At 53.6% G+C, this 27,494-nt stretch overlaps 4 protein-coding genes across 5 annotated transcripts; 2 read left to right on the plus strand and 2 right to left on the minus strand.

The window, feature by feature from the left end:
- Positions 1–1,491: 1,491 nt before the first annotated feature.
- TUBB4A (tubulin beta 4A class IVa) lies at positions 1,492–7,575 on the minus strand. The gene is made up of 4 exons (XM_006045112.4): positions 7,374–7,575; positions 6,749–6,857; positions 6,529–6,639; positions 1,492–3,160 (listed from the first exon to the last, which is right to left on the minus strand). The coding sequence occupies exons 1-4, from the start codon at positions 7,428–7,430 to the stop codon at positions 2,103–2,105; spliced, it is 1,335 nt and encodes a 444-aa protein (XP_006045174.1). The 5' UTR covers positions 7,431–7,575; the 3' UTR covers positions 1,492–2,102.
- Positions 3,993–4,536, plus strand: LOC102410329 (histone H2B type 1-C/E/F/G/I). The gene has a single exon (XM_025293328.2). It carries the CDS (start codon positions 4,150–4,152, stop codon positions 4,525–4,527), a length of 378 nt encoding a protein of 125 aa, XP_025149113.1. The 5' UTR covers positions 3,993–4,149; the 3' UTR covers positions 4,528–4,536.
- Positions 7,576–9,925: 2,350 nt separating the features above from the next.
- Positions 9,926–17,138, minus strand: LOC102409556 (phospholipid phosphatase 3). The gene is made up of 7 exons (XM_006045108.4): positions 16,897–17,138; positions 15,597–15,759; positions 13,700–13,857; positions 12,403–12,683; positions 12,243–12,300; positions 10,497–10,673; positions 9,926–10,311 (listed from the first exon to the last, which is right to left on the minus strand). The coding sequence occupies exons 1-7, from the start codon at positions 17,053–17,055 to the stop codon at positions 10,186–10,188; spliced, it is 1,122 nt and encodes a 373-aa protein (XP_006045170.4). The 5' UTR covers positions 17,056–17,138; the 3' UTR covers positions 9,926–10,185.
- Positions 17,139–23,270: 6,132 nt separating this feature from the next.
- TNFSF9 (TNF superfamily member 9) lies at positions 23,271–27,213 on the plus strand. 2 transcript variants are annotated; one of them, XM_025293327.3, is made up of 3 exons: positions 23,271–23,576; positions 24,234–24,270; positions 25,404–27,213. In XM_025293327.3, exons 1-3 carry the CDS (start codon positions 23,313–23,315, stop codon positions 25,859–25,861), a joined length of 759 nt encoding a protein of 252 aa, XP_025149112.2. In that variant the 5' UTR covers positions 23,271–23,312; the 3' UTR covers positions 25,862–27,213. The 2 variants fall into 2 exon arrangements, with proteins under 2 accessions (XP_025149112.2, XP_044803972.1); XM_044948037.2 differs by having other exon boundaries at positions 24,237–24,270.
- The last annotated feature ends 281 nt before the right edge of the window (positions 27,214–27,494 follow it).

Raw genomic sequence — 27,494 nt, forward strand, 5'->3', positions numbered from 1 at the left:
TTCTTGACCTAAACTATCAGTTTGAATCCCAGGTCACTGCTTCATAACCAAGGGATCATGGGCAAGAAACTTTGTGCTGCAAATTGTAATTTCTAAAGATGGTCATAGTTGTAGCTTCTGTTTCACATGCTCTTCTAGAATCTTGCTACTCAACCCTCAAGAGTTGGAGTCTACAACCTATCCTCTGGAACCTGAACAGGTCTTTGTGAACACTTTAATTAGGAGTCCTCAGGACAGCAAGTGACCTCTAAAGCTGTTAGAAAAATGCAATGGGATGTTTGCTGTTGGAGGAACCCAGCCCAGGCAGATCATAGAGAAGTCCCAACACCCTCCTTCTACCCACCCCTGCTGAGCCCCCAGAAATCTATTTGGTGGCTATGTGAGTGAGTCAGTCACCTTGAAAGGAGACCCCTCAGCCTCAAAGAAGATTCTGTAGCTGATGCCACAGGGAGCACCAATAAGCTACCTTTCCAAGCCCTGCCCAAATTGCAGATTTGGGAGCAAAATAAAAAATTGCTGTTGCTTTAAGCCCCTAAATTTTTGGGGGGGGTTAGTTTGTATGCAGCAAAGGCTAACTGATAACACTGTCTAAAAGCTCAGATCTTTTTTTTTTTTTTTTTGGCCATGCCATGCAGCTTGTGGGATCTTAGTTCCCTAACCAGGGATTGAACCTGTGCCCTGTGCAGTGAAAGCAATGAGTCCTAACCTCTGGATCACCCAGAGGCAATTAGCTTCATTGTGCTATCTGTGCTTAGTCACTCAGTCATGTCTGACTCTTTGCAACCCCGTGGACTGTAGCCCACCAGGCTCTTTTGTCCATGGGGAGTTTCCAGGCAAGAATACTGGAGTGGGTTGCCATGCCCTCCTCCAGGGGATCTTCCTGACCCAGGAATTGAACCGGGGTCTCCTGCATAGCAGGCAGATTTTTTTACCAGCTGAGCTACCAGGGAAGCCTGACTAGGTTCATTGGTAGAAACTCCATCCAGAACCAGGGAATTTTCTAAAAGCTCAGATCTTACAGGGTTGGTGTGAGGCTTATAAGACATGTATCAGGCCCATCAAAGTGCTTCACAGTGTTAGTGACCATCGCCCTGGCAGGACTGCCCCTGAGGCACTACCCACGGCTGCCATCTCCCCGACACCCTTTCCTAGAGGTTCCCCCTGCAACGTTCCATACTTGCAAGATGCCCCACAGAGAGTGGCGGCACCTCCATCACTCAGCACCCACCCAGTACCAGGTACTGTGCCCTGAGTCCTTACAAAAATCCTTGAGGTGTGGCATGGGGGGAAAACATGAGCCCATTTTACAGGTGAGGCAATCAAGGCTCAGAGTGGGCAAGCATCTTGCTCAACACTGGAGGGTGAGTTGGTAGCATAACTCGGTCTGACTCTGAAATCACTGTCCACCCCCAGATTAAAAGTCCCTTCAGCTCCCAACTCCATCCCACAGGGAGAGGAGGGGTGACGAAAAACGCACTTGGCAGAAACATGGCAGGACAACAATTAATTTATTGAGAGTGAGGCAGTGGGGAAGGTCAGGGAACAGCCTCTCTTGTCCACATGCTCCAGGGCTTCTTTCTCCCCAGCAGCACCCTTGAAAAGCCAAGGTTGGCAGGAGCCGAGGGGAGTGAATTTAGAGAAGTGGGCTCAGGGGATCCAGAGAGAAGGAGGGATTAGAGGGTGGGTGGGGCTTGTGGGGTAAAAGGTGAGGCACATTGGGAGAGGAGAGGAGAGGAGAGGCTCAGAGGGAGGGGGCAAATAAGTCAGGGTTTATAGTCTGTGGGTGTAAAGGGGGATGGGGGGCTTGAAGGGAGGTCAAAGGTGGAGAGGTCAGGGGTGAAGGAGGGATCAGGGAATTAAAGGTGGGACTTGTGGGGTCGGAGGTGAAGCAGGGCTCATGGGGGTGGGGTGGGGAGGGTGTGTTCAACGTGGAGAGCTCAAGGGCGGGGATAAAGTGAGGCTCAAAGGTCAACGGTTGGCCAGGGGAAGAGGTGCAAGGTTGTAGGGTCAGAGGTGAGTCAGGCTGGGAGGTGAAGCAGGGATTCTTGGTGGTCAAAGGTCAGCCTCCTAGTAGGGTGCGGAGGTGAAGTGATGGAGGCGCCCTAGGCCACCTCCTCCTCGGCCTCCTCCTCAAACTCGCCCTCCTCGGCCGTGGCGTCCTGGTACTGCTGGTACTCGGACACCAGGTCATTCATGTTGCTCTCGGCCTCAGTGAACTCCATCTCGTCCATGCCCTCGCCCGTGTACCAGTGCAGGAAGGCCTTGCGCCGGAACATGGCTGTGAACTGCTCTGAGATGCGCTTGAACAGCTCCTGGATGGCCGTGCTGTTGCCGATGAAGGTGGCGGCCATCTTCAGGCCGCGGGGCGGGATGTCGCACACGGCCGTCTTCACGTTGTTGGGGATCCACTCCACGAAGTAGCTGCTGTTCTTGCTCTGCACGCTCAGCATCTGCTCATCCACCTCCTTCATGGACATGCGGCCCCGGAAGACGGCGGCCACGGTCAGGTAGCGGCCGTGGCGTGGGTCGCACGCGGCCATCATGTTCTTGGCGTCGAACATCTGCTGGGTCAGCTCAGGGACTGTCAGCGCCCGGTACTGCTGGCTGCCCCGGCTGGTCAGTGGGGCGAAGCCGGGCATGAAGAAGTGCAGGCGAGGGAAGGGCACCATGTTCACGGCCAGCTTGCGCAGGTCGGCGTTGAGCTGGCCCGGGAAGCGCAGGCAGGTGGTGACCCCGCTCATGGTGGCCGACACCAGGTGGTTGAGGTCCCCGTAGGTGGGGGTGGTCAGTTTCAGGGTGCGGAAGCAGATGTCATACAGCGCTTCATTGTCGATGCAGTAGGTCTCGTCTGTGTTCTCCACCAGCTGGTGCACGGACAGGGTGGCGTTGTAGGGCTCCACCACCGTGTCCGACACCTTGGGTGAGGGCACCACGCTGAAGGTGTTCATGATGCGGTCGGGGAACTCCTCGCGGATCTTGCTGATGAGGAGAGTCCCCATTCCAGACCCTGTACCCCCGCCCAGCGAGTGGGTCAGCTGGAAGCCCTGCAGGCAGTCACAGCTCTCAGCCTCTTTCCGAACCACATCCAGGACCGCGTCCACCAGTTCAGCGCCCTCTGTGTAGTGGCCTTTGGCCCAGTTGTTGCCGGCTCCAGACTGGCCTGAAGAAGGAAAGGGAGGGGACACCCAGGCTGATATGGGGAAATCCCACGCTCCACCCCACCCCCAGTCATCTAGTAGTTAAATCGTAATAAGAAAATTATTATTACTATCCATTATGAATTGTTCTTTTGGGTTCCATCCTTGCTTCCCTTCACCCAGCAGCTAGAAGGATATTTTTTTGGAAAGAATTATTATTTTTATTTATTTGGCTGCACGGTCCGTTTCAACGTGTGAAATCTGTTTCCTGACCAGGGATTGAACCTGGGCCCTCTGCATTGGGAGCATGGAGTCTTAGCCATTGGACCACCAGGGAAGTCCTGGCTAGAAGGATTCTGATGAAATCTAAATCATGTTCCACCTTAGCTCAAAACCACCCCCACTTCCTCTCTTTCAGTAAAAGCTCCAGTCCTCCCTGAGTCCCACAAGGTCCTGTATGACTTCTTGGTCCACTGCCCCCCCAATACCCTTTCCTCCTCCCTCTCCCCCTCGCTCATTCCGCTCTAGACACACAGGCTTCCTGGCTGTTCCTCCAACACACCGAGCCTGGTCCTGCCAAGGGCCTTGGCATGGGCTGTACACTCTGCCTGGGGTGCTGTTCCCTCAGATACATACATGGCTCCTCCCTCTTTCCCTCCTTTAGGACTTAGAGGCTCTGCCTGACCAATCTATACAACTGCAAATCTTCCCCATTTCTAATTCCTCTTCCATACTTGATTTTTCTCCATAGCACTGATAAACTTGTTCTTTTTTTTTTTTATTTTAATTATTATGCTTATTGTCTGTAATCTTGGAGGGGAATGCAAGCTCCAGAGGACAAGGATTAGGATTAGACTGTCAGCTGTCATTTTTGTGAACCGGTAATATTTCTTCTTGCCCCCTTCTCTGCTTCCAACCTGGTCCGGCCCCCTTATCACCCATCTTGATCAGAACAGTGGCTTCTGCACTGGTTCAAGATCTTTCTGTGTTGTTGGGTGTTGTCATTATAGACATGCCTGAACCGGCTAAATCTGCTCCTGCCCCTAAAAAGGGCTCTAAAAAAGCTGTGACCAAGGCCCAGAAGAAGGATGGCAAGACACGCAAGCACAGCCGTAAGGAGAGCTACTCCGTGTACATGTACAAGGTGCTGAAGCAAGTCCATCCAGACACTGGCATCTCGTCCAAGGCCATGGGAATCATGAACTCCTTTGTCAACGACATTTTTGAGCGCATCGCTGGCGAGGCATCACGCCTGGTGCATTACAACAAGCGCTCTATCACATCCAGGGAGATCCAGACCACCGTGCGCTTGCTGCTACCTGGGGAGCTGGCCAAGCACTCCGTGTCCGAGGGCACTAAGGCTGTCACCAAGTATACCAGCTCCAAGTAAATATAATATGCCTAACCGCTGTTAACGGAGAAGGCAATGGCACCCCACTCCAGTACTCTTGCCTGGAAAATCCCATGGACGGAGGGCCTGGTGGGCTGTAGTCCATGGGGTCGCTAAGAGTCGGACACGACTGAGCGACTTCACTTTCACTTTCCCCCAGCCCCAGCTTACAACCTCTCCACAATCTGTTCTCCTTGAAGCCACTAGAGGGCGCCTGTGAAAACCCACGTCAGGTGCAACGCCTCCTCCGCCCGCTGCCCATCCAGGGCTCCCATCTCCCTGGGATAAAAACCAGTCTCCCCAGCAACGCACAAGGTCCTACACAACCCGCGCCATCCCCTCCCTGTCCTCCCCTCCTCCCTGCTCCAGTCACAGGGGCTTCCTCACTGTTCCTGCCCCAGGGCCATTGCACGTGCTGATGCTGTTGCGCTGCCTGGAATGCTCTCCCTCTCAGGTATTCCCATGACTGAAACTCTCTTCAGGTTTCTGTCCAATGTCACCTCCTCCAAAAGAAAAGGATTTGAAGAGGTGGTCTGGCTCCTGCGTCCACACTTTTACCACCACCTCCCCCTACCTTATCTCTCAGAGGCCACAGAATCTTTTGGCCCAACTGGAGCCACCCTTGATCATCCAAGAATCCCTCCCATTCTTTGGCCAATCTCATGCAGTCTCTCCATAGCCATTTCCTGAGGATTTATTGTGAGCCCTACCCACACAGAATCATCTTTATCTTCCTGAATCTTTCTCAAATCAGAGAGGGGCAGTCACTTGTCCAAGGTCACACGGCTTGTCCTGTCGATCCCTAGACTCCAGATTAAACTACTGTGTACTAAGGAGGAGAGGTGCTGGGGGGAGGGAGAGCCTGGGCTCTGAAGTCATGTGGGTGTGTGCATTTAGCTTGACCTAGTGCATGTGCTAAATTGCCTCAGTCATGTCTGGCTCTTTGCAACCCTATGGACTGTAGCCTGCCAGGCTCCTCTGTCCATGGGATTCTCCAGGCAAGAATACTGGAGTGGGTTGCCATGCCCTCTTCCAGGGGATCTTCTCGACCCAGGGATTGAACCCAGGTCTCTCGTGTCTCCTGCATTGGGAGGTGGGTTCTTTACCCCTAGTGCCACCTGGGAAGCTTGACCGAGAAGTATGAGGAAAGCTTTCCTAGAAGGTTGTTCAGTGTGTGCATTGCCCTTGAACTTGAGGGCTGCAAATGTGCCCATTGTTTTCACCTATGCTGTTCCCTCTGTCTTGCACACCTTTCCTCTTTTCATTGCCCTTTGGTCAGCCCAAGTCCCACTTATCTTTTAGGCTGAAGACATCATTAAGAATGATACTGATAATAAAACCTACAACAAAACATCAAATGCTTATGTATTTTTTCCTCTGTGCTACGCATTGTTCTGAGTTCCTTATAAATATTAGTGGCTTTAAGCCTCACAGTCTTGAAAAGTAAGTCTCCGTATTAACCCTGTTTTAAGGATCAAGAGACTGAGGCACAGGAAGATTGTAGGGCCTGTCCAAAATCACCCAGTGGATTCAATCAGTGATTGAGTTTGACTTATTTTTCCTTCTCTTCCTATTTATTTATCTTCCCAGCTCCCTTCAGCAGGATGTCAGCTGCAGGGGTGGACAGAGCTTTGTTTGTTTTGTTCTTGGCTATATTCCCAGGGTGGGTACAGTGGGGCCTGGGGTATGCAGTAGGTGCTTAATAAGTATTTGTCGACTGCATGAAGTGGCAGAGCTGAGATCTGAACGCTGCAGTCTGGCTCAGGTCCATCGGTTAAATTAAAATGCCACCTCCTCTGGGAAGCCTTCTCTACCCTGCACTTCGCCTGTTGTGTCAGAGGCCTCCCCTGGATTCCCACAGTGGCCTGTGTATCCGCTTTCCCCACTGGGCTCTGAGTTCCTCAGTCCAGATGCTAGGTGGAGAATTTTCACCAAGCATGTGGAAGTGAAAGAATTGGGGGGAGGGGGGCGCTTCCCTGCCTGTGCCTCACGGTGACTCACCAAACACAAAATTGTCAGGACGAAAGATCTGGCCGAAGGGGCCAGAGCGGACAGAGTCCATGGTGCCCGGCTCAAGGTCCACCAGGACAGCTCTGGGCACGTAATTTCCTCCTGCAGAGAAGCAGATGGACAGCAGCTTGGTCAACTCCAGGAACCAGCACCCAGTCCCCTCCCAGGCCCTCTCCACCCCCACTCTGGCCAGGTGCCTCTGCCCCCTTACCAGTGGCCTCATTGTAGTACACGTTGATTCTCTCCAGCTGGAGGTCACTGTCCCCGTGGTATGTGCCCGTGGGATCAATGCCATGCTCATCACTGATTACCTCCCAAAACTAGAGAGGGGGAGGTGGAAAGGACCAAGAAGGGGGAGTCAATGGCCAGGCCTTCCCCCACCTCCATCTCCTGAGCTCAGGATCCCCAATCACCTCCCTGGCTGCCACCTGTCCCCCAGCAAGGTGAGTGGGGGACCGGGTCGCAGGGTGGGCAGGCGAGGATGAGGCAGCAAGTAGGGAGAGGTGGGGGCGGGGTTAAGCAGATTCAACACCCCAGCCAAGACGGCCGGTGGGGGCAGCTTTCCCTGGCTGCTGCCGTGGGCAGGGGCGGGGTTTCTTTGTGCCTGTGGAGGGGCCAGCGGGCCAGCTGTGAAGCCAGCTGTGGCGAGCGGACAGAAGGCCGGGCCCCACCCCCATCAGTTCTTTGTTTCCCAGCTTGGCCCTGCCCTTCGCGCCCCTCCCCCACCGACCCTGGGGTGCTGGCTTCCTGGGGGACCTGGCCCCCACAGTGGAGGAGCGCTGCGGGCTCAGTGGACTGCGCTCGGCGTCCTTCCAGGGCCCGGTCCCCCCGCGCACCTTGGCTCCGATCTGGTTGCCGCACTGGCCGGCCTGCAGGTGCACAATCTCCCGCATGGCTGTGGAGCTGATGCTGGACTCGGCGGCGCTGGCGCTGGTGCTGATGCTGCGAACTGCGGCGGCGAAGGCGGCGGCGAAGCACGGTCTCTGCGCCCCCGGGGCGCCTCTATATGAGCAGGCGGGGCTCGCGTCACGGCCCGGTCACCGGCCAGCTCCGCCCCCTGGTCCCGCCCCGGGACGGAGGGTGCAGGGAGGGAAGGATATCCCTCCCCTGCCTCCTAGAGACCTCCCGGAGTGGGGATGCGCTGGACCCCCTTTTACTCCCAAATCTGGGCAGTGGGGGCGAGGCCTATCGGGCGCCCTCAGTACCCTCTCCCTCCGTCCCACCCCTCCCGCCGCCAGCCCGGCCTGGCAATCTGGGATTTGCCGGGATTGGGTGGGGAGGGGGTTGGGGTGGCCGAGAGGAAGGGAGAGAGCCCGGTAAACATGCAGCGGGGAGATTCAGCCTCTCCCCGCTCTCGCCCCCGCCGCGAAAGACCCTGCCTCAGTTTCTCCGGCCCAAGCCTCCCTTCCCATCCCGTTTCGTTGTCATTCTCCAGAAACGCTCGCTTTAACCACGAGGGCTCGTGGTGGGGGCCGAACTGGCTGCTCCAGAGGAGCTGGCTGTTTGGGGAGGTGGGAGGCGGTCGGTTCCTGCTGGACTTCTCTTGAAGCTGCGTAGTAAGTAAAACCACGATTTGCCTTCCATGTTCGACTGCGGATGCTTCTGGAAGCCGACGGAGGGGTGTGTGTGTGTGTGTGTGTGTGTGTGTGTTGGGCGGGGGTGGGGTGGGGGGGACTGTGCACTCCCCCTGGACACCTCTATTGGGCTCTGAGTCTGTCGCAGGTGGGGTCATCCTCAGCGTCGCCTGGGGTCGAACAGCAGTGATTAAGACGTATAGCTGGATTACAGATTGCAGGGGAATAGAGGGCCCCTCCGAGGTGGGGGGCTGCCTTGTTCCCCCCAGCTCGGCACCTTCCTGTTCCATTGCTACAATTTATTACAAGTCATCGCCCTGCCTTTGCATTGGTAATTAGTACATGACCTTGCACAGGTCACTTGGCCTCCCCCTGCTGAATTTCCTCCAAGATGGAGCCGTCAGGAATGCCTGCCCTCTAGGCAGTTGGGAGGGTCTGAAAGCCCGCCCCAGGGTCCCCCGGCAGAGTGAACAATAAGTTGTAACTATTGGTATTACAATCATTATTGTGACACTGGGCTAGACTTCCTGTGCTGCCTCTCTTGGGGTCGGCTTCTGCTGGCATCCCAGGAAGCCTCCACATCCTCTGTGGCTTCTGGCTGCTTCAGGGTAGGGGTGGGTTTGGCCAGGCCCTTGGAAGGGCTGGGGCCTCACAGTTCTCACCAGTGGCTTCCGATTTTGTGGTTCTCCACAGGGCAGGGACACTTGGCAATGTCCCGGGACGTTTTTAGTTATGCCTAAATGTTGTGTGTGTGTGTGTGTGGCTACTGGCACCTGGTAAGTGGGTGTTGCTGAGCATTCTAAGGTGCACAGGCAGGACAGTCTCCCACCACTTTAAGAATTATCTGGTCCAAATATCAATAGGGCTCAAGGCCAGGGATCAATCCCCAACCCCCAGGGTCTAATGCCTGATGATCTGAGGTGGAGCTGATGTAATAGAAATAAAGTGGACAAGAAATGTAACGTGCTTGAATGGTCCCCAAACCTTCCTGCGACCCGCCCTGGTCCATAGAAAAATTGTCTTCTACGAAACCAGTCCTTGGTGCCAAAAAGGTTGGGGACTGCTGTTCAAGGCTAAGAAATCCTGCGTTAATTATTTGAGAAAAAACAAAATTGAGTTGGATCTTTAGGTTCACACTAGACACCAGAGCACTGCAGGAGACCTGGGTTTGATCTCTGGTTAGGGAAGATCCCCTGGAGAAGGAAAGGACAAGCCACTCCAGTATTCTTGCATGGAAAATTCCAGGCAAGGAATTTTCAAAGGAGCAGAGGAGCCCGGCAGGCTACAGTACATGGGATCGCAAAGAGTCGGTCATGACTGAACGACTAACACAACAAGAAGACATCAAAATAAATTCCTGATGGATCAGATCGTACAAATAAGGGTGACCCCTGCCCCCACCCCAGGATCAGTGAATTACTTCCTCTGTCATTTAAATGTGTGTAGCATCCTGGGACTTCAGTAGGTCAGATAATTATGGAGCACAGTCTCTTGGGATGGCTCCACAGAATCCCCTAACCCAGAAATTCTCAGCTGGGGGTTACTCCCCCTCCATTACAACCTGGGGTTGTGATTGGCACCCAGTGGGTGGAGTCTATGGAGGCTGCTCACTGGCCTCCAGTGCACTGAAATGGCCCCTGCAGCAAAGAATTATCTGGCCCTGAAAACCAACAGCAATAACCAAAGTCGAGAAACCTGAGACTTTCGAGATTATCAGACATTGTTATAATTGATCCCTGGGATGTGGTTCCCGGATTGATATACCAAGTCTATCAATCCATCTTAATGTCTCTCAAGAATTCATAAACCCAGTGTTGGCATTTCACTCTTTAATATAGCAAGAAAACATAAAAACATAAAGTGGAAGTGGCCCTGCTGGGAGGGGCTAATTTGGGGTTCAGCCCCAGGAAAATGGGACTTCCTGTGTCACCCCCTCCAGGGCAGGGCTGATCTGGGGTCAGGACTGAGCTCCAAACAGGTGGGGCTTCCTGGACTAGCCCACCTGGGGGAGGGACAGCCCCGCTGGGGAGCACAGACCCTGGAAAGCAGAGGGTGCCCTCTGTTTTTCTCTGCATCAGGGCATGCCTCGGGTTCCCTGAGGGTCCTCGGGGAAGGAATACAGAGAGGGGAAGTGGGGAGGAACGTGGCACACAGAGCATAGGTGGCTCTGGGACTTGGCATTGCCTGCGATGTAGAAAACCTGCAGGGATGAAGCCAAGAGAGGTTGTGGTGGGCTGACATCACCTTCATTCCATGGCCATTCTCCCACTCCAGTCTGGCCTCTCCTGTACTCCCTTCCTGGGAGATGAGGAGTGCCGGGCATACCCAAGGGCTCCCAGACAAGCAGACCCTCCCTGTACCCAGGTGTCCCACGGCATCACTTACCACCCAGAAAGCCATCAAAGCTCCCTGCAAGAAGCCGAAAAAAGCATCGTAGGGGTGGTGCCAGTGGTCCAAGACCCTGATGTAGCCCGTCAGCAGAGCCAGGGACAAGAAAAGGAGCTGGATGGTGGGCCGTAAGAGCCAGATTTTCTGTCCCCAGGAACCGGCCTGTATGTAGAGCTGGAAGGCGGGTGGCAGTGCCTTGAAACCCTGGGAGAGGGTAATCAGAGGGACTACACCCCGGGGCTGCATTTTTGTGCCCATCCGTGTTTTCTATCTGAACCTGCCAGTTTTGTATGGAAATGTATTTCGGCTTCCAAAGAGGGTAGGGGCTGTGTCCATCACTGTAACAGCTGTGTGCTCTTAACTACATGCTAGCGTTGGGAGAATTGTTAGTTGGTGAATGATTTCCTAAGAGTCAGGTGAGACCCTCCGGGTAGGCTCATGCTGTGAGTGGGCATTGCCACTTCCTGCATCAGGTCTCCAATCGGAGCAGGTTGGCCTCATTGGCGAACCCTCAAGGAGCAGAGTTTGGGTTCTTGATTTTGAAATGGAAAACAGAAAAAAAAAATCCCATCAGGTGAAATTTACTTCCTTGAGATGAGCAAGAACAGGACAGTGGTGCTTGTGTGCTTCAGGGAGAGATCAACTGTGGGCACTTGAGGGACGCTTAAGAGGTGGGGGAATTCCCCGAGATCCAGAATATTCTGTTCACAAAGTTGTCCACTCCATCCAAAAATCAGACCAAGGCCGGCCTCTGAGTTGTGTGTGGTCTGTCTGTGCACGTTGGCATGTTGGCGTGCACCCAGTCCCCCAACCACTGCCCCATCCCGGGAACGAAGGGAGTCTGTTTTGCTTGTTATTAATGATTAATAGTGACCTTTAGGCCAGATCCTGTTCTAAGTCCTTTGAGGGTATCAGTTCATCTATATGTTAACTCATGAAATCACAACCCTAGGAGGCAAGTGCTATTTCCATACAGATGAGGAAACCGAGGTTCAAGGTCTCACCTAGTGTCACACAAAGTTGAGGCTGGGAATAGAGCATGTACATTCCACCTCCAAAACCCTGTGCTTTTATCACTACAGGAAGCTGTAATTACTTTGTCTTAAAATACAAAGGGGCAGGGATGGTTTGGGGGAGCTGGCAGCTGAATCCGCTGTCTTTCAGGGAGAAAACATTGCTGGTGTAAAGGCAGCTGTGTGACCATCATGTGCCCCGGTGGCTGGAGCTTCTGTGTCATTGTGTCTGCCCACCACCAAGCTTGGGTGCTTTGGGCTGGCTCAAATCTGCTTCTGCCACCCAAGCCTATGCCCCTGGGTTGTTGACTCCTTCCCAGAGGCAACTCCCCCCTGCCCCCCTCCCCTTCCCTTCCTGCCATTTTATTACCTAAATCTTAGATCTTCACCTCAGCTGGGTCTTGGGTGATTTCCCTTCCTGCTGTCCTTGGTGGAGCCCAGTCCTGGGCACAGACCCAGCCTGGCATGAGCCCTCTCCAGCTGCAGGGGCAGGGGCCGGGAGGACAGAGGGTTCTGCAAGTTGCTGTTCTGGGACCAGGATGCTGAATGAATCTTAAGAGGAGATGGGCCCACCCCACTCTTGCCCTCCTGACTCTGGGGGAACACACAAGCTCTGTGGGAGCTGTGCCTGGCACTGTGGGCACTGACCATGGGATGGTGGGGGTGGGGGGAACAATGGAGCATTTTCTGGCCTTGCTGGGTGTGCAGCTCACCTCCCACCAACACTCACCACCAGATACACCATGCAGTACATCCCCAAGGAGGCGTTCTCAGAATAGAAGGACATCCTGGGGGATGGGCAGGGGGAGCATGGATATCAGCTGGGGGTGGAGTGGGGTGGGGTGGGGTGGGGACACCTCCTGGGTTCCCCTCCCTGCCCACCCACTTGCCTGGCATCGAGGACATCTTCAGGATGCCCTGTGCAGCTGTAGTTGGTGATGTAGCCGTTCTCACAGTTGAAGGAGGTTGGATCGGGCAGGCATGTGGCCAGGAAGTGGGGCCGCAGTTGACCTGTGGTCATCTTGGCAATACTGGTCAGGGAGAAGCTGGCCAGGCCGCCAAAGATGAAGGCGCGCAGCTGCTTGTAGATCATGGCCATGTAAGAGCTGCTCATGAAGGCTGGCGAGCTTAGCTGCAGGCCCCTGACCCGAATCAGCTCTCCCAGGCTGATCTGTGGGGCCAAAATGGATGGGTGAGAGGGTCACTGCTGAGGGCAGGGGGTGCAAGGAGGGAGGGAAATCCTCCACACTTTATCGCATATGGAAGGGAGGCTGTTGTTTCCCACTAAACCAGCCTAAAGTTGGGTCTTCTCATTCCATCACACACAAACAAATGGGTGATTTCTCCCACCCCTGTGTCTGAAATGGGCAAGACTCCTAAGCCAAGGAATATGGCTTCCCATTATCGCCAGGGAAAGGGTGGGGGGGTCCCATATCTGAAAGGGGTAGGATTTCGATACATCAGGAAAAGAGGCAGGGCATGGCTCTAGCTTATGTCAGACATAGGTAGGATTTCCTGTCATATATCTGGAAGGAGTGGGACTTCCTGTTACACCAGGAGAAGAGGTGGGACATCTCCCTAGTTTATGTCAGACATAGGCAGGATTTCCTGTCCCATATCTAAAAAGGGCAGGACTTCCTGTCATACCAGGAAAAGAGGTGGGACATCTCCCTACTTTATGTCATACATAGGCAGGATTTCCTGTCTCGTATCTAAAAGGGCAGGACTTCCTGTTACACCAGGAAAAGAGGATAGGCTTCCACCCAAATGCTGGAAAATTGTGGAACATCCCCTGTCACCAGGAGGAAGAAGCAGGATGTTCCATGTTTGAGAGGAGGAGGTTTCCCACCTTCCCAGGGGGCAGGGCTGCTTCCTGCCTTCTGCATAAAGGGTTGGGGCTTCCCAGTCTACTGGGGGGAGGTGGGGCTGAACTTCCTGTTCCATGCCTAAGGCAGAAAGGGGGTTCTTTCCCCTATACTAAGTCAAAAGTGGGGGCTTACTTTGTCCTCAAGGAAAGGGGTTTTATGCCATTGAGCAGTGAAATGTCCCATTTCAGTAGGAAAAAGAGGTGGTATTTACTCCTGCTTTAGATCTATAATCCGTGGGGGTTCCCATTTTGCCAGAAAAAGGGGTGAACTTGCTCATAACGTGTCACCACAGCCTGAGGTGAAGTGGCCAGCCTCTTACCGTGAAGATGGAGATGAAGAAGCCCATCTTTATGAGTGCCGAGTCTTCGATGATGTAATGGGCCATCCGGGGGTATTGGATGGTGGTGTCATTGCAAAAGAAGCCCTGGATGTGGGGTTCCAGCAAACCGGTCTCACTCAGCACAATGGGGAGGCTGACTGCAGGGGGTGGAGATGACCCCACTCATGGACGGGTTACCTGAGGTTGACTCTCCTTAGGCCTTCTGGCCAGTCTGTCCTCCCAGCATCTCCACAGCCTAGACATGGGGACATGGGCGGGGAGGACAGTCTGGCCAGGAGGCCAGAGCCCCAGGGACCCATTCACAGCTGGGGTCTTGGGAATGAGGTGGGTAAGGGGTAAGGATAATGATGGAAGGGATAAGGGTGGAAGGGCTCACTCTTTCCGTATGTGTGTGTGTCCTCCTGTGTGCATGTACATGTGTATGACTGTGGCTCTGCATGTCTTTGTGTGTGAATGTGTATGTGTGCTGATGGATAGCTAGTCTATGTCATGTGTATGTGGTGTGAATCGGTGTTTGTGGTGCTCATGAGTACATGTCTGTGTGTGAGAGAGAGAGAGAAAAAAAGAGATTATACATTGTATCCACGGATGTGTGGGTTGTGTTGGTGTGTGTGGCTGTGTCTGGTATCTGTGTGTGTTTCATGCCTATGTGGATGGTTCTGTGGCTGATCGAGCTGGGAGAAAATGGTAGCAAAGCTGTGTGTGAGCAGCCTCTGGGGCCCCTCACCTGACACTACCATCCAGAAGGTGCGCAGACCAGGGGGCCTGTCTCCAGCCGGTGTAGGCCTGCTCATTCTACAAGCCTCGACCAGGCCTCCCTCCCCATCTTGACTCTGTCATCCGCTGAAGCCTAGTGGCAGCTGGAACCCAACCTCTCACCATCCCCAGCTCCCTCTCTGGGCTGGAAGGGCCAAGCTAGTGTCCCAGCCTGGCCTCCGCATCCCAGCAAAGGAGCTTTGGTCACTAGTTCTACCCACTGGGGAGTTGAGGGTATTGGTCTATGGACCCCAAGCAAGCTCAGGCCACATGGGTACCCACACACCCAGAATCTGACACACACAATTATACAACCACACAGTCTGACCCAGACACCCAGATTCAGATGTACATACACAGACATATAACAGTATACCCATAATACACATAGGCCCATATAGACCCAGACACAAAGCTGGCTGCACAAATACCATTGGATGGACCACCACCCCAGATGCATAGTCACGGGCTCCCATAGATGAAGTACATGCATAGAAGTCACCCACAATGAACCGCCCCCCGCCCACCAAGCCAATACAGCAGGCAACACAATACAATATGGAGCTCGGGGACCCAAAGGGACACACGCATACATGCACACGTGCACACACACACAGAATTATACATTCACATGGATATGAGTGCAACACAGACCAGCCCCAGACATACAGATAGACCCAGGGGCTTGCACACAACATACCCATAGTCAAAACGTACACAGAGATATATATAGTAAAACATACCTCCTACCACAGACACATAGACCCAGATACACAACTCAAGGAGACTTACAGCACGTCAAGTCATATGCAAGACTGAAAAAAAAAGATGAGCAGCTGGACGCTGACCCCAGCATCCAGATCCAGGATGACAGGTAAGCACACAAAATCCATTCTTGTGGAGAGTCCCTTTCTGCTCCCTTCGCGCAGAGTCTCATTGACCCAGACATCCCAGAAATATGCTGATGACACGAATGTCCCAAGTACACACATTAGGGCAGGCAGCCAGCCCCAGGCCCAGCAAACCTCAGATAAAGACACACAGGAAGACAAACTCCCTCCAAGGCTTCTTGGGTGTCCACATAGGGCAGGGGCTCAAGGATGGTAGGGAGGGGGCTCACCCAGCATCAGACAGAATAAGTCCAAAGCCACCAACAGCTTGGCAGTCCAGGAATGTGGCAGTGGATGGAACAGGGGTGTCCTGCGCGGGTCTCCAGGCCACAGGCACTGGTATCGGACCACCAACTCAGGCAAGGCCAAGATGGTATGTGGTAAGTTGATTGCCTGTGGGGAACAAAGGGGTTGGCATGCCCACCTGGACTGGTCATAGTGGGGGAGAGGCTGGTTTGAATAGTGAAGATCAAGGTGGGCAGGGAAGGGTCCCATTGCAGGCCAGTAATTAGATGGCCAAGGAGGCGGGGCAATCCCGAGAATGGCCAAGGAGGTGGGACCTTCCTGAGGATGGCCTAAGGGTCAGAGGAAACTGAGGCCTCCCTGACTCCATTAGTTGGGAGCCCCATCCCATTCAGGGACTTAACTGATTTTGGGGTAAGGTCTTGAAAGTTTGAGTGGGGTCTGGAAGAAGGTGGAGAGGAACAAAGTGGGTGGGGACTAAGTGCTCAGACAAAATGCTCAGAGACCAGAGGACTCCAGGAAAGTTAGACTAGGGCTGGGGATGGTTCAAAGACCTGGACTGGGAATGGGGCAGAGAGTTCTGGAAAAGTGTTGGCTGCTGCTGCTAAGTCGCTTCAGTCGTGTCCGACTCTGTGCGACCCCATAGACAGAAGCCCACCAGGCTCCCCCATCCTTGGGATTCTCCAGGCAAGAGCACTGGAGTGGGTTGCCATTTCCTTCTCTAATGCATGAAAGTGAAAAGTGAAAGTGAAGTCGCTCAATCATGTCTGACTCTTAGCGACCCCATGGACTGCAGCCTACCGGCTCCTCCATCCATGGGATTTTCCAGGCAAGAGTACTGGAGTGGGGTGCCATTGCCCAGGACAAAATACTCAGAGACTGGAGTCTCCAGGAAAGTCAGGCTAGGGAGACAATAAAAGGGCGGAGCCTGGGGAGAGGCAGTCCTAGCCCGAGAAAAGTAGAAAAGTGAGTGGGCCAGGAGAGTGGGCAAGGCCTCAGAAGTCGGTCAGAGAAGTGGGCGGAGCTTACGTTAAAGTGGGCAGACTGGAGGGTGGGCAGGGCTTGGGACAATGGTGGCTAGGAAGTGGGCGGGGCCTAGGGAGAATGACAGGGAAGTGGGAGGGGCTTACGAGTGGGCAGGGCTTGGGATACCGAGGGCGGGAAAGTGGGCGGGGCCTGGGAGAAAGGGAAGTGGAAAGGGCTTACGGAGTATGACGGGGAAGTGGTGGGGCTTGGGATTGGGCAGGGCTTGGGAGACTGGGGCAGCTCTGCGAGGGACAAGCCCACCTTTCTCAGGGTCCCGCGGGTAAAAGGCATATCGGAGTTGACGAGAGTCCTCCTGGGAGAGACGTCTCCGTGCTGGCGATTGCAGACCTTGGGCGATTCCCTGGTGGTCATTCTCCGGCTGAGGGCCTGGTTGGGAAGGCAGGACCCTTCCATCTCCATCAACGGCTGCCCTGTCCCTCTCCGCCACCCCGGGAGTCCTCGCCGCTCCTCATTGGTCCGCCGCGGACCAATGGGAATTCGCCTCCGGGCTTACCCTATCTTTACCGTCCCCGGAGCACCGTCCTCGCGGGGACCCGGGGTTGCACCGAGTGGGGATGGGTGAGGGTCTTCAGTCCCACTCCTGCTTCTTACGGCCTGTTCCCGCGTCCAAGACCCTGTCTGGTCCCGTTCCAGCCGGGCTCCGGTGTCTCCCTTCCCCTGTTGCCACGCTCCTTTCTCCGAGTTTTTCAGTAGACGCCGAAGCATCTTTTCATCCTTTCAGCCTAGACACCCTCCGCCCACCCGCCCATTCCGTGAAGCCCTGGACCGAGGCGCCGGGTCCACCAGAGGTCGCCCGCGGCCCACACTGCCAAGGAAAGGGACCCAGAGTTTCCTTAAGGGAGGGAGTGAGTGATACGCCCCCAGAAGGAGAGCCTGGTGGGTGGATCTTTGGTGGCTCAAAGACCCTGGATCTTCCCTGGGGGCGGGACCTGGGTTTCCTTGGTTGTGCTCCCTTGTATTTGTGTCTTTTCCAGTCTTTCCAGGTCAGCCTGTGTCAGTCAGTGTGTGACTTAAGTGCCTTTGGTGGTCTTTGACCATATGATACTGTGTGTCTTTGAATGCATATCTCAGAGCCTTCAAGACTCTTTCAGGCTGTATGTTAGTGGGTATGCGTGACTCTGGGCATGAATCTGTCCTTTTGTGCTCTTGTGGCTAGCTTGGGCAGCTGTGTGTCTAGTATTGCATCTCTGGGCATGTCTTAGTGTGTGACTGTGTGTATGCCTGTATGGTGTATCCCCACCACTGTTTTGGTATGCATGTGATTGTGGTATTGTGTGTACTTATATTCTTGGGTGTTTATGCTCTGAATATGTATCCGTTGTGTCTCTCTGTGCGTCTGTGGCTAACTTTGGGGGCTACTCTTGTGTATCTGTGATTATGTCTCTCAGTGTGTGTATGTGTGGTGTGTTTGTGTGTCTGTCTTTGTAATTGTGTACTGCCTGAATCGGGATGTCTTTTGTACACAAGTGTCTGTTTGGTGGCTGCCTTTCTGGGCCAGTTGGAGAGTCCCTTCCAGGTGTTAGCCATGCTGGGGCCTCCTTCCTGAGACAGGCTGGCTTGCTTCCCAGCAGAGTGAGCTGGCTTCTCAGGGACTGGGCCCTCTGAGGGGTACCCCAGGCCTGCCCTGGTATACTTGGGTCTTCCCCATCCCTGTGTTCGTCCACTGCCATTAGCAGGGAAACACCATTTCCTACCTTTGATGTCACTGGTGTGAAAATTTTCCCTTCCTCCAAATAGCTCGGGTCTTTCTCTCTTTTTTACTTTTTCTCTTAAAATTTGTGTGTGTGTGTGGCCTGTGTGTGGCCACTGGTTTCTTTCTCTATATACTCATACTTGACCACGATTCTGTATGTAGCACACACACACAAACCAAGACAAAGCAAACGTGGAAAATGTAAGTGGGCAGAAGCTTATACAGTGGAAGGTTCATGATCTCTTTTTCAGATAATTCTCCTGAATACCTCTAGCTTCCTTCCTTCCTTTTTTTTTTTTTTTTTTAAATTTACTTATTTATTGGGCCACCCTGGGTCTTAGTTGCGGCATGTGGGACCTAGTTCCCTGACCAGGGATCGAATCCAGGCCCCCTGCATTAGGAGTGTGGAGTCTTAACAGGGAAGCCCCCCACTAAGCTTCTTATAAACCTTCTAGATATGTGCTATGCAAATGTGTCTTTGCTCTAAAACCAAATCCGCATTCTTTGTTTTCTTAGCCCTTAGAGATCTCTATCGAGCCCCAAATAGATGACTCAACCTCCCCCATGGCTTATTACTGAACTGATTCTATGAGTGATAATCTGACCATTTCGATGACACTTTTGACTATTTCCATTCTGAATTCTTCCTGCCTCTCTTTTGGCCCAGACATCTGCACTCGTTTCTGGACTCTGCTGCTTCATCTACAGGATCAAATCCCTGCCTACAAGTTACACAGAGGCACCAGACCATCAGCCTCAGTCGTGCCGGAGAGCACTTGCTGAATGCCAGGTGCCATTCTGGCTTCTGATTTGGGACAGTAATCCTAGGAGGTGGTCCCTGTATTAGCTATACTTCCCTGATGGGAACCTCGAGGCAGAGAGGTGAAGGCATTTGCTTTGAGACAGAACTGGGATTTAAAGCTAGCTATGCATTGAGACCTTCTCTTATTCCCATTTCAGTTCAGTTCAGTTCAGTTGCTCAGTCGTGTCCGACTCTTTGCGACACCATGGACTGCAGCACACCAGGCTCCTGTCCATCACCAACTCCTGGAGCTGGTTTGAAAAGCAAGGCTCAGAGATGGGATCATGTGCCATTGTTGTTCCTCAACTAGAAACACACTGGTAGGTACATCCCCTCACTCCCACTTTCCTTATCCTGAACACTCATTACGTTGGAAACACACAGTTCAACAGTAGCTGGGTAAGCACCCCAACTCCACAAAGTCTAATGGCACCATCATGCCTTGTCATGTTTACACAATATGGCAAGTGCATTCACATGCCGGGTCTGTGTTTCCCCGGCTTCCCCAGGGCCAAGGAGACTCGGACCCAGCTTTTCCAGAGACTTAACCTGGAGAACGTGATTCCTCTCTCTGTTTCAATTTCCTCCTTCAACACGTGTGGACACTCCCTCAGCTCAAAACCAATCTCACTCAATTCTTTTTTTCTCATTTTTCTTCTTTTCTTGGTTTACAGCCTCCTACTAGGTCCCATGCTCTCTCACTGTGCACTTACCCAGTAATCACTAAAGATCTCTTTCAGGCTTTGCCTGTGGGGACACGAAGGATCCAGGCCAATGGACTTCATACAGGGTGGCGGGCAGTCAGGAACTCATAAGGAGGTGAGTTTGGCTAGGAAAAATCAAGGCATACTTCCTGGAGGAGGTGCCTGTTTGCTGGGCCTCTGAGAGGGGAGAGGGGTTCTCCCCCCTCCAACTACTTCCTGCCCAATCCCTCCCTTGAGCCCTGGAATGGCAATGGTGAGAGAATTCAGGTCCTTCCCCTAGAGGGGAGGGAAACCAGGGCCCACTGTCTCCTGGGGAGACAGTTGAGCGCAGAGATGTGACTACTGAACCATGTGGTGCTAGGCAACTGATGCTGAGAGCTCCATGGTGGGCGGGGCTGTCTATGTCAGATGTGCCGACCACAACAATGCGTCATGGCGCTCCCTGGCTGCGGCCTGCGCCTTCCCCAGGCCGCCAGGCCCTGTTCCCCCATCCTGGAGGGGGTGTACAGAATCCTGCTAAGTCCCTTGGCATCTAGAATTCAGAAGTCACTGGAAGTCCTTGACTGTGACTTTGACTTTTGGCGTTTCAGTTTTTTTTTACTCCAGCCATTGGAATTGTAGAAAACTCAGTGATCCAGCTCAGCTGGAATGAGCCTTTGCCATGGGCCTGCCACTGCTCACAGCAAGTTCTCAGCTACCCTTTGAGCTTTACTCTTATTCCCATTTAGCGGATGTGGAAAGTGAGGCTCAGAGAGCTGAAGCAGCTTGCCCCAGACCACACAGCAAGAAACTGGAGGGCTGAAATGCAAGAATGTTAGAGCGGGGGCAGCAAATTTTCCACTGAGAGACCAGAGAGAGTAAACATTCGTGGCTTCGTGGGCCAAACAATCTCTGTTGTAACTACCCCATTTAGCCGGAACATTGCAAAAATCACCACAGACTGTATGGAAACGAATGAGTGTGGCTGTGTGCTGATACAATTTTATTTGTGGACACTGAAATTTGAATTTCACACATGATTTGCACCTGTCAGGAGTCTTCTTTTGAGTTTTCCCAGCTGCCTCAAAATGAAAACACACAAAATGTCAGTGGACTGAGGTTTTTCCACCTCTAGAATCCATGCTGGTAACTATTATACTTCATTCATTCCTTTATTCAATAAATACTATCAAGGCCTATAATTTTCTAGGTACTGGAGGTAGCATGGAAACCAGGCAGGTGAAGATACTCCTCTTTGGGACTTAACAGTTTCTTGGGGGGAAACAACCACGAGCAAGTAAACAAACGAACAAGAATATCTCACGTGGTGGAAACTGCTAGTAAGGAAATTTCAAGGGGTGATGTAACTGGGGCCCGAGAGAGAGAGACACTTTCGTTTGGGTTGTCCGAGATGGTGCCTGGGAGTTCTCTGAATTCCTCTTTTTCGTCAGCTCGGGCAAACCTTGTCTGTGAGCTGCCTTGGGGTGGGGTTTAATAATAAACAGAATGGCCAGTGGCCTGTGAGCTTCTTGGCAGAGCGATGGTTATCTGGTGAAGCCTCTTTGTCCTCTGAATCTTTGTATCTATCTTCCTGGCTGGTCAGATTCCTCGGAGAAAAGATCCCACCATCCCCATCTTTCAGGTCCTGGCTGCTGGGTTGAGGGGTCGAGGGTCAAGGTGGGACAGTTTCAACTCTTGCATTCAAGTTCACACATTTGATTCACGCATGATCCTAGCATGATTCTTCCATTATCAACTGCATTCCTCCCACCAGAAATGTTGAGATTTCCGTGGTCTGGAGGGGAAAAAAAAAAGCAACCAAAAAATGGCTGTGTTTCCACCCTACTGGGGAGCAGAGCTGGTATCTCTTTTGGGAATTTACTTTCAACCAACGCTTCTACTATAGCTGCCACCCACCACATCTCTTTTGGAGTTGGCAGGAGGTCACCAATAACTGAGGTGTGAGACACGGTGGTTGATGGTGTTATTTTGCTAGGGAATGTGTATTTGGCATTCCACCCCATGGCTGACAAGTTTTGATTTAGGTTTTAAAACAGTCCCTTAACTATGGCTGCAGTGAGATTTTGGGAGACAGTAAAAGTAGGCGCTGGACCTTAATTCTTCTGCTTTACTCAGAAGGACAGCTGACCGCAGATCTGGGGGAAAGAACATTCCAGGCATAGGGGACAGCAGGTGCGAAGGAACAACCTTGGTACAACGCAGTGGGTTCTTCAACTTGGGCAAGTGTCAGAATGTTTTTGAAGGCTCCTTCAGACACTGACTGCAGGGCTTCAGTTCCCAGAATGTCAATAGGTCTGGCTGAGGTGCTAGAATTTGCAGAGCTAGCAAGTCCCCAGGTGATGCTGGTTTGGGCACAGCAATTTTTTATAAACCGCTAGTATTAACGGAAGCGTTTTACACCTAGGTGTCAACAAGGGCCAGTATCATTACTGTTTTCTCCTTTTAATTCCTCAGAGAGGCTGCATACAAGGTTGAATACAGGGTCGGTATCCGATCTTTGTTCAGTTGAACCAAAACACCCCTCCCCCCATTTCCTGGGCCGCTGGTGGACGGGTGAGATCAATTCCCGAGTCCATTCTCCCTTGCGCTATAGGGGAAGTGAGACCTGAAGAAGGATGGGGAGGTCCACCCTGCTGGTCTGGGGAGAGCCGGGCTTCTCTGGGAGCCCAGGGCTTTTCTAGGGCTGGCCATCTGTCAATCCACGATTGCTTCCTCTTTTGAGGCAGAGTTCTGCCCGCATCTCCGCTCCTCCTCCCGCCCCCGCGGACACCACCGGAGCGCGAACGGGAAATTTGAGTTTCCTCCGCCTCACTCAAGGTTGTCCCTTTCCTACAAGGGGAATTTCTCCACCTGGACTCTCCAGCCTTTTGCTTGTGGGGTCCAGGGAGCCCCAGACGGGAAGCGTCTAGGTGGGTGGGTGGGGGCAGACCAGGGAAGATCCGGGGTCCCGGGAAAAGAGAGGGAAGTAGAGAGAGGACTGAGCAGGGCACTCGGGGTTCCATTGGGAGGACTTATGCTCCAGAGGACAAGCGGGCTGAGGCCTGGCTGTTCTTTGACTCCTCCGAAGAAGTGCTGAGTTTAGGGGAGCCCTGGAGGAGCCTCAATGCTGGGGGGGAGCGCTAGGGAGGGATAAGAAATCCGGAAAAGAGACAAGAGAGAGAAGCAGAGAGGCGAAGAGATAACCAGGGAGATGCAAGAGAGATAACTGGGGGTCAAGAGGATTTGATGGAGCAGAGCGTGGAGAGCTAGAGAGAAAAGGAGACGGAGATTCAGGGAAGAGAAAGTTGGGGAAAGTTTGGACCGAAGGTGGAGGGGGCGGGGCGGGGCGGGGCGGGGCGGGCGGGAACCAACCTACCCAGCGGGTCGCTGGGATCCCCACGGGCCACTCCCCGGAAAGCGGGACTTAGCTATAAAGGGCCGTGCGCGGGACCCGGCTCGCAGCCGCCCGCAGCCGGCCATGCACTCCAGCACCCTCGCCACCCCGGACCCCGAGGCCCAGCGGTCGCCCGCGCCCCCGGGTCGCGTCTGCAACCCGCTGCCCTGGGCTCTGAGCGCCGCGCTGCTGCTGCTTGCCGCTGCCTGCGCCACCTGCGTGGTGCGGGTCTGGGGCGTCCCCGGGACCCCTGCCTCGCCGGTTTCCAGTCCCGCGCCCAGCTCGATTCTCCCCGTGGGGCTGGAGCAGACTTCCGACCCCCACGCCCGCCTCCCCAACTCTCCGCAGGTGAGATACTGCCCGATCTGGATTCCGAGAGAGACCCGTACCCAGCCCTGGGACCCCTTCTCCATCCGCGTCCCCGCCTCCCGCAAGGTCTTTTCTGCGTCCCAGCCCGAGGGTGGAGAGACCCCCCCCCCCCGGCCTTCTTGGATTTCTGAGGGCACCAATTCTTTATCCAGGTCTCCAAGGGGGCGCCATTCTAATCCTAACCCCCCGTGAGACCCCATCTGCACCCCGGGCTTCAGATGGGGACCGTTTCACCAACGCGCACCCCGAGGGACACTGCAATCATCGTGGGGTTCCCCTTTTCTTTCGTAACTCGTGGAGAACCTCGGTTTTTTTCCCGGACCCTTAGGGTACCCTCCTTTCCCTCTCAAGACTCTGCAGTGTCAAGCCCCCTAGAGGGACTGTCTCATTTCCCTCCTAAGTCCTCGGGGTCCTCTCCTTGCAGACAGCCAGGGCTGGGGCAGCGTGTGTATGTGTGTGTGTGTGTGTGTGTGTGCGCGCGCGCGCGCGGGGTGGTTCTTTTGGAACGCGAAGGGAAGGGACCATAAAGACTGTAGGCTCAAGGCCTGCGCAGATCCCGGGGACCCCACTTTCCAGGGGGCTGCGTGTTGCGAGTAGGAGGACCTTTATCCACTTTGCGTTTGTCCTTTCTCTCAGCAGGGCGTGTTCGCGCAGCTGGTGGTGGCCGATGGTGGTAAGTGACTCCCTAAAGACCCGGGGGAGAGGGGGGAGGGTGCACTAAGTGGGAGAGCTCCGGGAGAGGGAAGCCCCTCCCCCCTCTGACCCAACCTGATCCTCTTTCCCTCCCTTCTCTGAAAAGCTCCCCCTACCCTCTTAGAACCTCGGCTGTCCCTCTCCGGGTCTCCTTCTCTGATCTCCATCTGTGTGCACCTCAGACCCCCGCCCCCTTAAGGCTGGGCCTGGATCCGCGCAAATCTCTGCCGGGTCGGCTCCCTCTACTGTCCTGGGAGATCCGGACCCCTCCTCCGCAGCCATTTCCCCTCCCTCACTTCTGGAAGCCCTGTTTCCCACTCACTTCCCTTCCCCGCTTTCGGGGACCCTCCTCCTCCTCCCTCTTAGGGAGACTCTTTTCCCTGTTCCCTCTGCCCCTGCCTCTCCCAGACTCTCCTCCTCACCGTCCCTCTGTAGACCGTCCCCCTTTCCTCTCCCTCTTTTGCGGACTCTTCTCCCCAGCCCTTTCCCTCCCCCTTCCGGACTCTCCTGCAGCCTCCTCGCGTCTCTTTTAAGGAGACCTTCACCCCGTCCTCTCCTCTCTTTGAAATTCCCTCCTTCTTCACCCTCCACCCCTTTCTCTCTCCCGTTAGCTTTCCTCTAGGATCTTCGCTCCTTCCTGACAAGCTTCCCTTCCCCGCCCTCTCCCTCTCGTCCCGCCTCCTTCTCCGAGTCCCTCCATTCTATCTCGTCTCTGCCTGCCCCCTCTCTCTCCAAACCCCTTCCTCCCATCCCTAGGAGCCCCCTTTCCCCTCCATCATCCTTTCTGGCATTACATGTCCTCCTCCTCCCTGGTTCCTGGAAGTTTCTCTCCCTCCACCAACACCCCCTCTCTCCCCTCCGCTTCCTCAATCTCCACCTGAGTCTCTCCCCCCTCCCCCCGAATTTTCCTCCCTTCTTAGCCCCTCTTTCCCCTCCTCAAGCCCCACTTCCCTCCGAGACCCTTTTCCTTCCCTGAGCTCCCTTATCTTTCTCACACACTCCTCCCCACTTTTGCCTCTCCCTTAGAGCCGCTCCTCCCCTTTCCCAGGGTTATGCTCCCCGCCCACCAGCTATGCACTCCTGCTCAATGTACCCCACCTTCTCCTCCCACAGCACAGCTGACCGAAGGGCCGGTGCAGTGGCGTAGCGAGCAGGGGTTGACAGGTGTGACTCTGGCGCCAGGCGTGGACTACGACAAGCGCACCCAAGAGCTGGTGGTCCCCGAGGCCGGGGTCTACTATGTTTTCTTGCACTTGACCCTGAAGCGCGTGATGGCGGGCAACCGCAACAGCTCCGACTCAGTCTCCGTGGCCCTGGACCTGCGGCCTCACCAAGCCGGGGCCGCCCTAACCCTGACCTTGGACTTGCCACCCCCACCCTTGGGGAACTCAGCAGCTGGTTTCCGGAGCAGCTTGCTGCACCTGGATGCGGGGCAGCGCTTGAGCGTCCACTTGCACCCCAGGATCCAGGAGCCTCTCTCCTGGCAGCTCTCAGCCGAAGCCACAGTCTGGGGCCTCTTCCGCGTGGCCGCCCAAGTTCCCAGTGGACTTCCCTTGTCAAAGCTCACGTGACCCCAGGCCTAGGTGTCACCTCCTGGAACAAGACTGCATCTTCCCTTCTTTCGTTGGGGCCCCAGGTGATGGGACCCAGCTCCTCTACCTCACTGGGCTGGCCAGGGGTCAGTGCTGCTGACCCCCTTCCTCCAGGATCCTCTGGGTCCCTCGGTATTTATTCTGAGCTGAGCTCAGACACTGTACATTATATTAATCCATTCAACTGATATTTATTGAGCTTCTGCTCCATGCCAGGCACGGTACAGGGCTAGAGAAATAGGAGCAAATAAAATAGACCCTCTCCCCATCCTTATTTATGTTAATATGTGCGAAATAGAGACTCATTTCCAATCCCTCTCCTTCCCACCCCATGGGACTCACCGGGCTAACTTGTGGGAGGGGGTCCAAGTATCTATGCTGCGTGAGCTTTATTCACTCATGCAAAATTTATCAGGCACTGTTTTAGGTGTTGGGGATCCAGCCAGGAACAAGATAAGACAAAACCTCCAGCTTTTGCCAAGCTGATGGTCTAATATGCTGGCTTTACACTATGACTGTGTGTGACCCTGTGTAACAGGGACATACGGGAGGGTGTGAGGTGGTACCTGATGCTGCATAATAAAATATTTTTATAATTATGACTGCTATGTACTGTACATTTACTAGACAATGTGAGTTATCTTGAGGCTTCAAACTGCCCTGTGCCTTAGGCATGGGATTTTTGTTATTCTCGTGATATTATTTCTATGCCCTTGAGATCGTTCACCTCTACTGTATCTGGCATTGGAAATACTGTGTAATTCCGTTTCGCAGGACATTGCTTGCCAGCTCTGTGTTCAGTGCCACCACACTAGTAACTTAAAATGGACCGTGGTGATGGTATTTACACTAGGGGAAGCAGCAAAGCTTACAAGTCCGATTTGATATATTGTTTGTTGATTGCCTACACTCAAAAGTGCTGGGAAAACATGTTCACCATGTAGATGACATTTATGTGGGTTTTGCCTGTAACTGTTAATATTGTCACTAGCACACAGAAAAATCGAGGGCTGTCAAACCATTATCTGATTTAGCAAAGAAGTTCCAAGCATCATCAAAAAGCAAGTGAAGTGTGAACACACATCTTGATTGTTTCGTTCCATCTCCGTGTCTAGAGGAAAATATCAACCTCCATTTGCTTGTTTCTCACCTGCAAGCATAGATTGGCTTTGGGTTACAAAAGTGGAAAAAAAAAAAAAACAAAAAACGAGAAAGGCGGTCTGTGACACTTAGTTTTGGCTGTATGGAATTTGCAGTGGGGAGTATCTTATTTTATCGCTGGAGGTTGCCTGCTAAACATTTATGCCAATAAAATTTATAATAAATACAGATTCAATTCTCTCCTTTTTAAAAATTTTAATTTTGTTTATTCATTTTGCTGCATTGGGACTTAGTTGCAGCACTTGAAGATCTTTTGATCTTTCTTTGAGCATGCGAGATCTTTGTGGCATGTGGAATCTAGTTTCTTGATGAGGGATTGAACCTGGGCCCCCTGCATTGGGAGCATGGAGTTTTAGCCACTGGACCACGAGGGAAGTTCCTCAATTTTCTACTTCATGAGAGCTGGTTGTTAAACATTTGCCAGCACACCACTGTCCTGACCAGTTATCCC

The sequence above is a fragment of the Bubalus bubalis genome, chromosome 9 (assembly GCF_019923935.1).
Source record: "Bubalus bubalis isolate 160015118507 breed Murrah chromosome 9, NDDB_SH_1, whole genome shotgun sequence".
Classification (NCBI taxonomy): Eukaryota; Metazoa; Chordata; class Mammalia; order Artiodactyla; family Bovidae; genus Bubalus; species Bubalus bubalis.

Coding starts and splice junctions, on each gene's coding strand:
- LOC102410329 (XM_025293328.2), top strand. CDS start 4,150: ATGCCTGAACCGGCTAAATCTGCTCCTGCCCCTAAAAAGGGCTCTAAA.
- TUBB4A (XM_006045112.4), bottom strand. CDS start 7,430: ATGCGGGAGATTGTGCACCTGCAGGCCGGCCAGTGCGGCAACCAGATC. Junction 6,640..6,748: donor GTACTACAATGAGGCCACTG/GTAAGGGGGCAG, acceptor GCTTCTCTGCAG/GAGGAAATTACGTGCCCAGA. Junction 3,161..6,528: donor TCCTGACAATTTTGTGTTTG/GTGAGTCACCGT, acceptor TTCCTTCTTCAG/GCCAGTCTGGAGCCGGCAAC.
- LOC102409556 (XM_006045108.4), bottom strand. CDS start 17,055: ATGGAGATGGAAGGGTCCTGCCTTCCCAACCAGGCCCTCAGCCGGAGA. Junction 15,760..16,896: donor CCCGCGGGACCCTGAGAAAG/GTGGGCTTGTCC, acceptor TGTTCCCCACAG/GCAATCAACTTACCACATAC. Junction 10,674..12,242: donor ACTGCATGGTGTATCTGGTG/GTGAGTGTTGGT, acceptor CCCGCCTTCCAG/CTCTACATACAGGCCGGTTC.
- TNFSF9 (XM_025293327.3), top strand. CDS start 23,313: ATGCACTCCAGCACCCTCGCCACCCCGGACCCCGAGGCCCAGCGGTCG. Junction 23,577..24,233: donor GCCTCCCCAACTCTCCGCAG/GTGAGATACTGC, acceptor CCTTTCTCTCAG/CAGGGCGTGTTCGCGCAGCT. Junction 24,271..25,403: donor GCTGGTGGTGGCCGATGGTG/GTAAGTGACTCC, acceptor CTCCTCCCACAG/CACAGCTGACCGAAGGGCCG.